This window comes from Anoplopoma fimbria, chromosome 15 (assembly GCF_027596085.1).
Source record: "Anoplopoma fimbria isolate UVic2021 breed Golden Eagle Sablefish chromosome 15, Afim_UVic_2022, whole genome shotgun sequence".
NCBI lineage: Eukaryota > Metazoa > Chordata > Actinopteri > Perciformes > Anoplopomatidae > Anoplopoma > Anoplopoma fimbria.
This window is the reverse complement of record NC_072463.1, coordinates 18,586,770-18,600,300: the sequence shown is the minus strand read 5'-3', so window position 1 is coordinate 18,600,300 and position 13,531 is coordinate 18,586,770. Positions and strand designations below refer to the sequence as shown.

Below are 13,531 nucleotides of genomic sequence, written 5' to 3'. Positions count from 1 at the left end.
TGAGAAGTGGGCGGAGACTTCAGAGGGAGAGAGAGCCAGCAGAGGGCAGCACCTTATTTACACACCGCCGAAAAACAACAACCCACAGCCGTGTTTACATGGGCCCGACTTGACGTTTGGAAGGGTTTGTTGTGGTCCTTGTCCAGATAATCACTACTGTACTTATATACCTGATCTGGCTTTAACACCGATGTAAGACATGAAGACATCCAGGGAGCTATGGAGAGTGGACTCTGTGCTTTGAGCGACCCCGCAGAGCTCCAGACGCTGCTCTCCAGCACCGAGAACACGCTGCACTTCCAAAGGTACCAGTGTTAGTGAGTGAGCCCAGACCCGCTGAGCACACCCATGTAAGCTGTGTGGTGCTCTGCTCACTCGTATGCATGTGTTTTCCAGGTCTAAGACACTGTTTGAAGAGATCCGCGCCTCCATCAACAACAATGACGAGGAGGACCGCTCCTTCTGGAGGCCCGTGCTGCCCTGGGGGGGCGTCTTCACCATCAAGGCTGGACGCAAAGCCATATCCTGCACCCCTCTGTACGTCCAGATCAACCTGAAAAACACCTGCACCATCGACGGCTTCCTCGTCATCCTGTATGTGATCCTGCGGGACAACCACGGCTTCCCCCGGGAGCTGGCTGTCTTCCTGGGGAAGCATTTTGTGGAGTATTTCCTCCGCCTGATGGACTCCTGCGACTACACCACCGTGAAGATGCTGTGGATCTGGGACAGGATGTCCAGGAGACAGTACCGATCCCAGATACGCAAGGCGGCGCTGGAGATAGACCTGTTTGGGAACGAGCACGAGAACTTCACGGAGAACCTGGAGGACCTCATGTCCACCATGCAGGAGAGTCTGTGCACCAGCTGGAGCTGCCCGGCCCGCTACCAGGAGTTCATCAAGACCACCATCAACATCAGGTAACACAGAGGCGGTGGAGGACCCCGATGGGTGGCTCTGTGTGTCAGGACCAAAGACACCAACATCTGTCTTTATCTGGTGCTGCTTTCAAGTGTTGAAAGTCACCACCTTAAATACTATATACAGTACCAGTGCAAAGTTTGGACACACCTTCTCATTCAATGTTTTTTTTTAAATTATTATTATTTCTTTATTTTTTTTTTTTTTTTACTACATTGTAGATTAATATTGAAGACATCCAAACTATGAAGGAACACATATGGAATTATGTGTAAAACCAACAAATGCTCAACAAACCAGAATATGTTTTATATTTTAGATTCTTCAAAGTAGTTGAATAAGAAGATGTGTCCAAACTTTTGACTGGTACTGCATATTTATTGGTTTTATACATTTAACATAATTTACATACATAAATGAACCTTCCCCCAACCTGAACATATGGCAGTATATAAAATAACAATAAATAATACAAATATCACTTAAAAATAAATAAATGGCTAAATTATACAGTACCAGTCAAAAGTTTGGACACACCTTCTCATTCAATGTTTTTTTTAATTATTATTATTTTTATTATTTTTTTTATTTTTTTTTTCTACATGGTAGATTAATATTGAAGACATCCAAACTATGAAGGAACACATATGGAATTATGTGGTAAACAAACAAATGCTCAACAAACCAGAATATGTTTTATATTTTAGATGCTTCAAAGTAGTTGAATGAGAAGGTGTGTCCAAACTTTTGACTGGTACTGTATGGTACAGGTCAACTGGTGTACAGCTCCACCTTAAATGGGTTTCATTTGCACCCCTTGACATACTTAACTTTAAAACTGTCGCATGTCTAATTGATGTCATATAAATGGAGCGCATGCATCGCTGTCTCCACCTGTTTATGCGTATGCATGTTAAAGGTCGACGTGTTCATGACGCAGTGTGAAATCTAAGTTGTCTTGTTGTTGTGTAGTTAAGGGCGTGTTGTTGGAGGGTATACATGATTTTACTTATTCCCTCCAGCCCTCCTCACGAGCTGCCTCACAGAGACCCCATTCAGTCGGCCGCCGATGAGTTTTTCTGCCCCAAACTCCTACTCTGCTCAGAACTGGGGTAACACAGGGAGGGTGTTCATCATTCTCTAATTCAGTTCAGTGTTTTTCTTCTTCCTTGACAAATTGATTATCTTTTTCTTTTTTTTTTTTTTTTTTTTTTTTAACAGGTGTGATGGTCTAAGAGAGTTCTCTCAGAGGGTTTTCTGCCACGGACCCCCACCCTTTGTCATCCTCAACATGCAGCAGTGGAGGTCAGAGGAGCTGTCCTACGTTCCCTACCATCTGGCTCTCTGCCAGCACAGGTATGGAGCTTCCACGGTGTGTTTCCATTGGCGTATTATACATTAAAGTAGTGCCATGCTTTAGCCACACTGTGTTGGTAGTTTTGGTAAATTTTTTAAGATAAGACAATGGCTAATTAAAGCTCAACCTGCCATAAAAGTATAGCATGTTTCTAGCTGAAGACTTTAAGCATGCAAGCAAAAGTATCTAGAGAAAAAAAAAGATACTTCTTCTTCTACAACGTCTTACTGCCTGTTTTTGTCTCGGATCGAAGAGAAAAAGATGTTTCTGGCAATTATTTATGCTCTCACTCTGAGTTTCCTGGACATTATTAATGATTATTTTTCTCCACAGGTACTTACTAGAGGGCGCCACCCTCTTCAACAAGGAGGAGCACCACTACTCTGCAGCCTTCCAGATAGATGGCTGCTGGATGCACTATGACGGCCTGAGGAGTGACAATCTGATCCTGTTGCACAAGCCACCAGAGCTCCTGCTGCTGTCCTCTCTGGTCTACATCCGCGCCTCCGACAAGTAAACTTGTCGTATCACAAGAGGACTCACAGAGGAGCAGGAGTCGGACCATACGTTCATCTACCCTTCCTATGATTATGTTGCATTATATTGTTGTAACCATGTTTCTCTACTTATAGCATAGTTCAAAAAAACATTTCTTTTTCAATTTCTGTCAGCTGTTGCTTCCGCTGCAAGTGCTGAATGACACATCCTCCATTTCACCTGAACGGTTGCAGAAAGCTTACCGTGCAAAATGGAAACTACTTTTTTGGGGGAACATGCTTGGAATCCAAGAATATAATGGACTATAATAGTTCTGGGTTGATTTGCATAAATGACCTGTAGCAGTGAGTAATGCACATCACATGCAAACGCAGTTGCCTGACACACAAGAGATATTGACGTCATTTAAGCGCCATGGTTGTTAGATGGATTACACTCTGAGGGTGCTTTTGCTATCAAGCAGCCTTGTATAGGAGATGAGACTGGCTGTATACATTTAGGCATTTTAATTGTACATGTATACAGATCAACCCTTTCTTTTAATTAAACTGGTGCTTTCTTTATTTACACTGTGATCTGAGGATTAGAAACAACCTTCGCCAATGACAGGATGACTTGTTTTTTCTTAAGATGCTTGAATTGGAGGCAAACATTTATTACAATGAATAAATGTTAAAATACAAAGTTCTTAAAGGGGGCATATCATGGAAAAAATATCTTTCCAGTAATTGTGCACATACATTTTGGATTTCAGCTGGTTACTCAAATTTTTTATATTTGTGCTGCCTTGATCGTAAAATGTAATTCAACAAGCGTTCACTTTTAAAATATATAAAAGTTGAGGGCAGTCTGAAATATCTCTTTTTTTTTGACAAGGCTAAATAAAATTGTCCATACTGATAAATTCAAGCATTTTAACACTAGCTCAGCACACATGGCAGTCACCAACACAGGAAATCGTTTTTAACCTTTAAGAATAACTGGGTTCACACAGTGCCTCTGCCAAAGAAAGTTTGTGAAAGTGGATCCTGTCGAGTGTAAATCCTTGATCATGAAAAGTTTCATTGTTTCTTTTCTATGCAGAGTACAAATACAAATATTTTGGAGTACGCTTGTATTGTTTTATTTGCTCCACTTGCATTGCATGGATGTGTGTAACAAGAGCCACATAAAAGCAGACGGTACCTTTTAAGGCAGGCATTTATTTTAAACTGGGTACAACTGCACCACACAAACTGACTAAAATGTATGTAAAATGTCTTCAATCAAAACATGATCAAATGTGAAAAGCTACTTTTTCTACACCTAAAGGTTATCTTGTACTTCCAGTATTAATCCACAGGATATAAAATTTCAAGATCATCACCTTAATTCCAGACACACAATGGAAAATGTAAAAGAAGCAGAGTGGTCATTTGGCTAACATTGACATCAGTTTCAAAGGATTTTTTTCTTTCAGACACAAACATTAGAGTGGCAGTCCATTGCAGACCAGGTGTTAGTCATACATCTGCTTTCTTTGAACAAGCACTTTGGTGAGAGTGGTGGCAAAAACATGACATTGGTTAGGCCATAATGAAAATGCATACAAACTCAATTTTAACATCCCTTCTTTTTGCAGATTCACGTTTGCAGATTTTCATCAGCATCTCTCCAAAACTCATTAAAGTAGTAGTTAATATACATCTCAGAAAAAGTCATGACTGTACATAACATTGATGCTAGGTGAATCATGGCTGCAGCACATAATTACGCCTGCGTGATTTGTGCTGTGGCTGTTTAGTGATTAACAAAATCTAGTACAACAGACATAATTAGCACACAAAAATCAGGTTACAGGACATAAAACAGTACAAATTATAAATACAAAAATAGTAATTCACAACTTTTCTAAAATAAAATGACATATTTGCAGAAATACGCTTGGGTTGCTTATGCGTTACTCTTTCTAAATAAACTAGAAATCGAAAAAGGAAAGTACTCTATATGGTGATGCAAACAATCTGCAACAAAATTAAATGTCTCACCAATTTGCAAGGCAAATATCATTTAGGTTCTCGTCTATAGTAATGATTTCCCTTATCGTTTCACAAACACAACCAGTTTAGAGTACAAGCAGAAGACGTCTTGTTTAACATTCACAAGACTTTTATATGTGGTGAAACTAGCTGAATTTTTATAAAAGGTGTTTACTTCGTGTTGGCCATTTATTATAATGAATGCAATAATTGTGAGCAATCCATCTGTATCGACCAAAATAAACATGAGCCTTGTACAAATGAACCAGCATGCACAATAAAATGTCAACACAAGACACAGTCTGGTGGGATGAGGCAAAGTCAATAGTACCATTTGATGTTTCATCAGACGTCCACCTTACCAGCCAACAGTGTGAATCAACAGACATGCCATGTTGGGTTTCTGTTACAGCAATATGAGATGCCTTGGCTTTTTAAAGAGACAAACACACGTAGATATTCATCCACAGAGAGAACAGAAGTCTTATTGCATTATCTAAATGCCATTATCCTAAATTAAAACATATGTACAAATTACAATATGTATCAAATAGTTTGGTAAGTGCAATGCAGAGCTTGGTTAAAGTTGCCACTTATGTGGGAACGTCAGTGCACAAAGCAACTCAAACTAGACTTGAACATTAAGTGACTCAACAAGACAGCCCCGCCCCCCTCCCCCACCACCCTAGCTTTTCATAGACTAGAACCCCCTCTATTGCGGTGCATTGCTTGACCTGTCGGTTAGCCTGACCCAAGGCTGCACAGTGACACCCTGAGCCAGTCTGGAGTCAAACACACCCAGGGGAACGCTCTGGTCTCCCTCCCAGCACACAGGACTGGTGACAGTGGGAACATGGCCTGAGTTGGCTGGCACAGCCGTTGGTGCTTTATCATCCATCTCCAAATGACAGCATGGAAGAATTGCATGCTAATACATTAGCAATAAGGACGAGAAGAAAATGTTTTAACTGTGGCACACAAAGGAAGCCGTTTTCCAGCACTGGAGGTGGGAAAGATGCACACACGGGGGAAAAAAAAAAAAAAAAAAGTCATGTTTTGGCACTTCAAAAGAAGCTGTGAACAGATAACCTCAAGCCTGAGCTCGCAAGCAAAAACGTGGCTACATGAAGATCACATGTTTGATAGCAGGTGTCAGCCCCAATCAAAGGCAAAGAAGTCTTGTTCATAGCCAAGAGAGTGACAGTACAACAGGAACAGGCATTGAGACAATGACAAAGCATGCTCATATCCAGCAACAGGGACAATGTGAGGCAGGGGATCGCTTACTTGGATATATTTTAAATAAATAAGAAACAGAAAAAAAGAGCTAATTTTCATACTTTTTTTTTAGATATTTAGGGAGGATAGAAGTTTGTGGACTTCCCTTTCAGTTTTATTGCATGGTTGGCCATCCACCGTAACGCAACTACATGCGCTTAACTTAAATAACAAACATCTTACGCTGTAATGGAGCAGAGGCTGATCTAATTGCGTGAGGCAACACAGACAAACAGCTGAATCCTGAATCCTAAATATAGCACCAGTTGGTATTGTGTACAGACCAAAGGGTGAAAAGAGGGCCAAGGTCGATTTCAACTATTGTGAAGAGTAGCAAGTGCATGACCTGACCTTAGGAAGATGTAACAGAAGCAAGAACGTGGGGCTTTTTTAAATTGCTCCGAGGATGAAGCAGAAACTAGTGTCACTCACCTCTACACTGACCCTTGGACTCAAACTACACACACACACACATCCGCTCACACACACTAGTGACCCAGTGCAGAAAAACATTTACAGGCAATGCACTAGAGGATATATTCATATCTATATATTTATATTTAAACTATTTACAAGAGAGAAAAAAGGCAGCCCTTTTTGAAAATATAAAGATTTAAACTTTTCTCTTTTTTTGTGAAGCACTGATTTTGATGCAGAACTCCTGCTGATGCTCGCTGAACCCGAGCATCAGCTCTGCACCCTGACACGTAACAAACAGACAATCCTATCTGACATGCTAGACCCCCTCAAGCATACACACGGACATACACACTACATGGCCAACAACCACATATTCATACAAATACACCAGCAATCTGAGGTGTTCTTCAAAATCTGAACACGTGGTTCCAGTTGCAGCAGGGAAATTATAAAAAAAAAAAAAAAAAAAAAAAAAAGGATTTGAGTGTTAAACACAATTAATGGCATGAAGGAAAACTAAAAGAAATGTCTGCTAACATAACAGAATTTTTTGAAACAAAAGTTTCTCCCACAGTCCTCTGGGAAATGGCTCAGAGTCCTCATTGTGGTCCAGCAGCAGTAGAGTGGTCGTCTCCTCGTGCCCGGGACAACAGCCGTCCAACCGTCTTCCTCTCCGTTCTGCACAACCGTGCAGCTCTTTCTCATCTCTGCAGCCATGTCTGTGGTCCCCCGCTAGCCAGCCAGCTAGACAGCCAGCTAGCCCGGCACATCCATCCACCCAGCAGGCTCTCGCTTCCTCTGGTGTTCACGTTGGTGTGCAGCGCTCCTCTGCACCTGGAGGATGAATGTGGGGAAGGAGGAGCAGGAGACAACCAAAAAAGAAACGTCTTTGTGTCTAAGTTCTCTTATTGGGTCCTAGCTGGCTGGGCCATGGGTCAAAGGGCAGTCAGACCAAAGTTGCAACGGCAATACATCATGCCGCTGGAGTCCAACCAGCTGTCTGAGATGGGGTCGTAGCGCTGGACAGTGTTCAGGTAGGATGACCCGGAGTGACCTCCCACCACATAGAGGTAGTTGTCAACGATGGCGGAGCCCACACCTGCAAGCCGATGTCACAGTCATATGTAGATAATTACACACATTTCTCACTATTTTATGGATGCAGTCATCTCAGTAGGTTAAAATGACAGATGATGAGTCTGCACGTACAAGCGAGATTACATTTAAGCATATACATGTCGTCTCTTTGGATAAAACCACGGGGGGTCACCAAAAGACTATTTGTATATCGTGCAAATAGGAACTTTAGCTAAAGTATGACGTAAACTCACCAGTGCGAGGTTCATTCATTGGCCGACAGGCTGTCCACTGGTTCTGATGTGGATCATATCTCTCAATGCTGGAAAGGTGGGACACGCCGTTGTGTCCGCCAACCACAAATATGAAGCCGAGCATGACGCCTACTCCGAAGTTGATCCTTTTATCTGCCATGGGGGCTACCATTTCCCAGGCATCCTTGCTGGGGTCGTACCGCTCCACGCTGTGTGGAGAAGATGCAGCACAATTAAAAACACACACACTAAAAAATTTAAATAAATAAAAACACAGTGGTTGAAAAAGGTTTAAGGTAAATTGATCCGACCTCCCAGCACTCTGCAATCTCTCGACAGAACCCCAGCAAGAAGCTGTAATGATTTACTTATAATAAGTTTCAAGGAACAATTTTTTCAACATACAGGCAAATATGAAACCATAACTATTTCAAAAATCTAATAACATGTTGTATTGAAATTTGTCCAAAGCATCATTAAATGGAAAATTTGCCAATTTTCAACCACATCTCTACCTATCCAAGTTCAATATATAGTGTTTAACCATGAGCTAGCATGGCCAATTAAGCACGTCATAATTGGGTGTTAAAGAGAAACTTAAATTCAGAAGCTGTATGGTTGTATTTTGCAGTTTGGGTGTAAGAATGCCAATGATTGACATTTTGTGAGTTTATGTTGTTCATTCATCAGTCTAAATGAGAGCTTGTGTAACACAACAAAGTCGCCGCTTGCACACCTTGCATCCTGGTACATGTAGGCACAGCTGGCACAGATCAGCTTTCTCAGTCAATAAAGCATGCACTGGGGAATTGTTTGCTTCTATGTATTTTAGGATCAGTGAACCTCCTTCACATGAACATGTTGATTTTAAATATAATACTTCATTGGATACATATTTATTACAAGCTACAAAGAAGACAAAAGTTTGAGTGGTCTGATCACAAGCACACGATGCAACTACTAACGGCGCCACCAATGGCTGTAGTAAATTGCTACATTTGACCAGAGTCAAATAAACCCCCTGATAGCAACTGGAAAATTAGCAATCAGGGATTGTTTTGCAGTATGCAAGGACATAGAAGTCATTGGGGGAAGAGAAAAAAATAGTCCCCAAAGACTTCTGTCCAAACACATTCTCTTGAGGGGATCGGGAGTCAAGGAAACAAGCAACAGAGACGCTGCTCTCTAGAGATCCACAGCAACAACAGAGGTCTCCCCAGCAGCACAACGTCAGGCTCCCTCTCTATGAAACTTCAGCAACCACTTCTCTTATGACTCCTGTTCACTCATTTACAGGGCCCTGGCCTTTTTTCTCAGCAACACTTAACATCTTTCAGTTGATAACCAGCTCTTTTAAATAACTAACAAGACCTTGAGAAAGAAAAACCAGGTTAGGAGGCCTAAAATACCTGCACGCTTTTCACTCAAATCAAGGATCATTTTGAAAAGACTTAATCTGTAGGAGCAAAGAACGGTTTGTTCTCCTATTTTGATCCTATGTAGCTTTCTGCAGTATTCACATTTTACAGAAAGTTCAATGAAAGAAGTTAAATTGACAATTTATATAATAAATTAAGAAGTTTCAAATTGTCTGGTTTAACCGCCCATAACTTGCACTATATTTTATACAGGTAAAACAAAAAGTTAATATCCACTCTCCGTGTTATTACCTGTTCATGTGGGCTGGGCCATAGCCTCCGATAGCGTACACCATGCCATCCAGCACGGCGGTGGCAAAGCAGCTGCGGGACTTGGTCATGGGTGCCACAGGCTGCCACTCCTTCAACTTGGGAACAAACTTCTCCACCGACTGGAGGTAATACTGTCCATCATAGCCTCCGAGTGCGTACAGCTCGCCCGCCAGGACCACCACCCCGAGTGTGCTACGGCACTCGGCCATACGCTCCACCGAGGACCAGGTGTTGCTCTCGGGGTCCCAGCTCTCCACTGTGCTCTCGTGTCTCCGATAGCTGATGCCTTGCCTCATGTGTGTGGCGATGCCTCCCACCACATACACCTTGTGGTCCAGCACTGCCACTCCAAACTCATACCGGGGTACACTGAGAGGGGCCAGTCCTATCCATGAATCTGTCCGAGGGAAATACATTTCTATGCTGCAAGTGAGAGGGACAGATATTATCAGATCAGTCTTGTTCGTTTAAAAAAATGCATCGACAGTACAGAATCTTTTCAATAGTACTTAAAATTATTATCTAGACATCATTTTTACCTTTCTAATGTTGCAAACAATCCAGCCTTGCCTCCTACTGCAAGCAGCACCTTCGGGGCACACCTTGGCCGTGCCGACAACACAGTCTGATAGGAGAGCCGGTGCTCAGGCATAAAATGATATTTGAGGGCCTCGTTGAGCAGGTGCTTGCATGCGTGGTCATCTCGTATAAGGTGGTTGGCTTCATATAGGCGAGTGAGAAATTTGACGCTGAGTAGAGGAAGGCGGACACAGTGCAGCAGCTGAGCCAGATGCTGCTGTCTCTCGGTCACATCGTATTTGATCCACGATTCCAGGGCGTAAAATACAGTCTCCTCTGTGACCACCTTAAGGCAGTCATTGGACACAATTTCATCCAACTCTGCCCTAGTCAGTTCAAAAAACTCCTCTGTAAGACAAACTTCCTCAAAGTTCTCACAGATGAACTTAGTTGCGGCTAGGCACAGGTCATGGCAGCCATACGTCTCTGCAAAGCGGGAGATGCCTATACAGTTTCCAGCATCCAGCTGGCTCTCTAAGAAAGAGCAGCACTCCTTAAGTACAAGCTTAACCTGGAGTAAGTCAGCAGCCGGTAGCAGAGATTCCACCGTCTCCTGGGAGATGAACACGGTGCCGGTGTAGGCATACTCAACAATGGCCTGTAAGAGAAAGAGTAAAAGTGTCACATAAACATCAACTACGGTACAGCAGTTAGTAACGTGTCCGCCGGCTCCGAGCATACCTGCAAGGCAGTCTCGTCGATGCACTGGAATTCCACTTCGGAGGTCTCCTTTTCCGACAAGTTACCGGTGAACATGGCCTTGAAGTATGGGCTGATGCTGGCCAGCACTACTTTGTGGGCATGGATCTTGGCATCACCCACGCGCAGGACAATGTCACATAGTTCGTGATCCTGCCGCAAGAGCTGGAGGCCTTGCAGCAACTGCTCCGAGTGAGGCCGCTTCAGACTGGCAAACATATAGGACTGGTCCTGCTGGTCCATCTGGGGTTCAAGAGGAATCCACACAATCAGTGCATTGTTGACATCTCGTGAAGGGCTGCTGCTGCATTAACTGACATGTGAGCAACAGCCAATGGAAATACTTCAAACCCTGTACAATCAACCATGGCCTCAAGCCAGAAAAGTCAACTAAACATGACGCAAATTACAGCATGCGTTAAGGAAGCATGCATGGGCCAGTGTGATGCATTCTGGGATGTTTTGCATGAGCTGTGTACTGTGAGGAAACGTCAAAGAAGCACCATCTTCCTAATCCCAGTACTGGACGGTGCTGTTAAACAGACACAGCTCAGGGCTCACCTCCAGATGCATGGTGTGCTTAATGACATGCAGTCACAGTAACTGGGACAGGGAGCTGTGCTGGCTGAGGCCTTGGCTTGGTTTCTACCCTCACCGCTTTAGCTCTGCAGCAGATGACAGCTAGTGCGCTAGCAGACACAACCAGCAGCTCGGGATAGCTTTGCACAACCACATTTCCCTCAGCGTGTCATATCAACATCCATGTCAACACTTGTCGCCTGCAGCATATGCACAGCGCCTCTCTCTCTCTCTCCCTCTCTCTCTCTCTTTCTCTCATTTGCTCTGCAGGTTAGCAGCTATAAATAAACACGGCGGCTGCATCATTGATTGATACACAGCAACATGGCTGACGGAGACGGGACGTGACGGTACAGCTGGCTGTCAGAGACACATTAGTCAGTCGTCACATGAAGGAGACCACGCACCTGTAACCTGTAGACCGTCTGCTGCGCCGCGGCGGTGACCGAGTTCACGGTGGCGGAGTTCAGTGGCGACGAGAGCGAAGCCCGGGCGGCTATCAGGAAAACAAGCCTCTGCCACAGAGGAGCTCTTATAGACGACGAGCCTCGGCACAGCACACCCACTTCCGCTGCTTCAAAATAAAAGGACAGAGATGTTTGAGGGAGAGCCACAGGAGTGGATTTAACAAGTATGTGTCCTCCAGACGTTTTTGATACAGACACAGCTTGTTTTTTATTGCTTTTGGAGACATTGTATTGATTGAAATTCTTAATTTCCTGGAGATTTACAATAACAACAACCATAACCTCAACCAGCATAATCCTAACCTTTACCCTATAACCATAACCAGCATAATCTTAACCTTTAACCTTTACCCTATAACCATAACCATAACCATAAAGCATAATCTTAACCTTTAACCTTTACCCTATAACCATAACCAGCATAATCCTAACCTTTACCCTATAACCATAACCATAACCAGCATAATCCTAACCTTTAACCTTTACCCTATAACCATAACCAGCATAATCTTAACCTTTAACCTTTAACCTTTACCCTATAACCATAACCATAACCAGCATAATCCTAACCTTTACCCTATAACCATAACCATAACCAGCATAATCTTAACCCTTACCCTCTCCTTAACCATAACCATAACCAGCATAATCTTAACCTTTACCCTATAACCATAACCATAACCAGCATAATCCTAACCTTTACCCTATAACCATAACCATAACCAGCATAATCCTAACCCTTACCCTATAACCATAACCCTCTCTATTGACATTTTAACTTCAGTAAAATAACAAAATATTATCATCAACATAAACTCAAAGGGATTGGTAAGGATTTGCTTTATTTGTCTTATTACAACAATCACTTCTCCACATGATGAGTTTACTGAACTCCACTACAGAATTCACATCTGCTCTTAAAACCCATCTTTTCAAACATGCATATTCATGCATCTTTCTTTCGTATATGTGTTTATGTATATATGTATATATATATATAATTATTTTTTTTAACTTATTTCCCAGCTATGCCCTGGTGCTGAATGAACAGATGGGCTACTGTTGTTCTATTATTGCAATGTTTTTTATATTATATATACAGTACCAGTCAAAAGTTTGGACACACCTTCTAATTCAACTACTTTGAAGAATCTAAAATACAAAACATATTCTGGTTTGATGAGCATTTGTTTGTTTACCACATAATTCCATATGTGTTCCTTCATAGTTTGGATGTCTTCAATATTAATCTACAATGTAGAAAAAAAATAAAAATAAAGAAAAACCATTGAATGAGAAGGTGTGTCCAAACTTTTGACTGGTACTGTATATATATTATTATTATTTAATTATTTTTTCTTCTGCAGGTTTTACAAAAAGACAAAACCTACGCAATGGATAATGTCAAAAAAATACAATAAATACAAAATGATATCATAACGGTAACAGTAAATATAATAACTGCAATCGTAGCTCAAAATATTTCCTTCATTCAACTAATAACTTTCACATTACTACACACAGGTTAAACATTGTATAATAATAATTAAATACAAATATAGGCACGAACGGTTTCAGCTGCACTGTTGGACAATTCACATTAACGCTTAGTTTGGATGTCTTCAATATTAATCTACAATGTAGAAAAAAATAAATAAACATATTCTGGTTTGTTGAGCATTTGTTTGTTTA

General features: G+C 42.0%; 2 protein-coding genes across 2 annotated transcripts; one reads left to right on the top strand and one right to left on the bottom strand.

The window, feature by feature from the left end:
* The first annotated feature begins 76 nt into the window (after positions 1-76).
* Positions 77-5,447, top strand: c15h14orf28 (chromosome 15 C14orf28 homolog). The gene is made up of 5 exons (XM_054614003.1): positions 77-305; positions 397-921; positions 1,945-2,034; positions 2,144-2,278; positions 2,613-5,447. The coding sequence occupies exons 1-5, from the start codon at positions 220-222 to the stop codon at positions 2,794-2,796; spliced, it is 1,020 nt and encodes a 339-aa protein (XP_054469978.1). The 5' UTR covers positions 77-219; the 3' UTR covers positions 2,797-5,447.
* A 60-nt stretch (positions 5,448-5,507) lies between these two features.
* Positions 5,508-11,878, bottom strand: LOC129103494 (kelch-like protein 28). The gene is made up of 6 exons (XM_054613993.1): positions 11,780-11,878; positions 10,776-11,036; positions 10,055-10,692; positions 9,495-9,938; positions 7,825-8,033; positions 5,508-7,592 (listed from the first exon to the last, which is right to left on the bottom strand). Exons 2-6 carry the CDS (start codon positions 11,034-11,036, stop codon positions 7,429-7,431), a joined length of 1,716 nt encoding a protein of 571 aa, XP_054469968.1. The 5' UTR covers positions 11,780-11,878; the 3' UTR covers positions 5,508-7,428.
* Between the last annotated feature and the right edge of the window lie 1,653 nt (positions 11,879-13,531).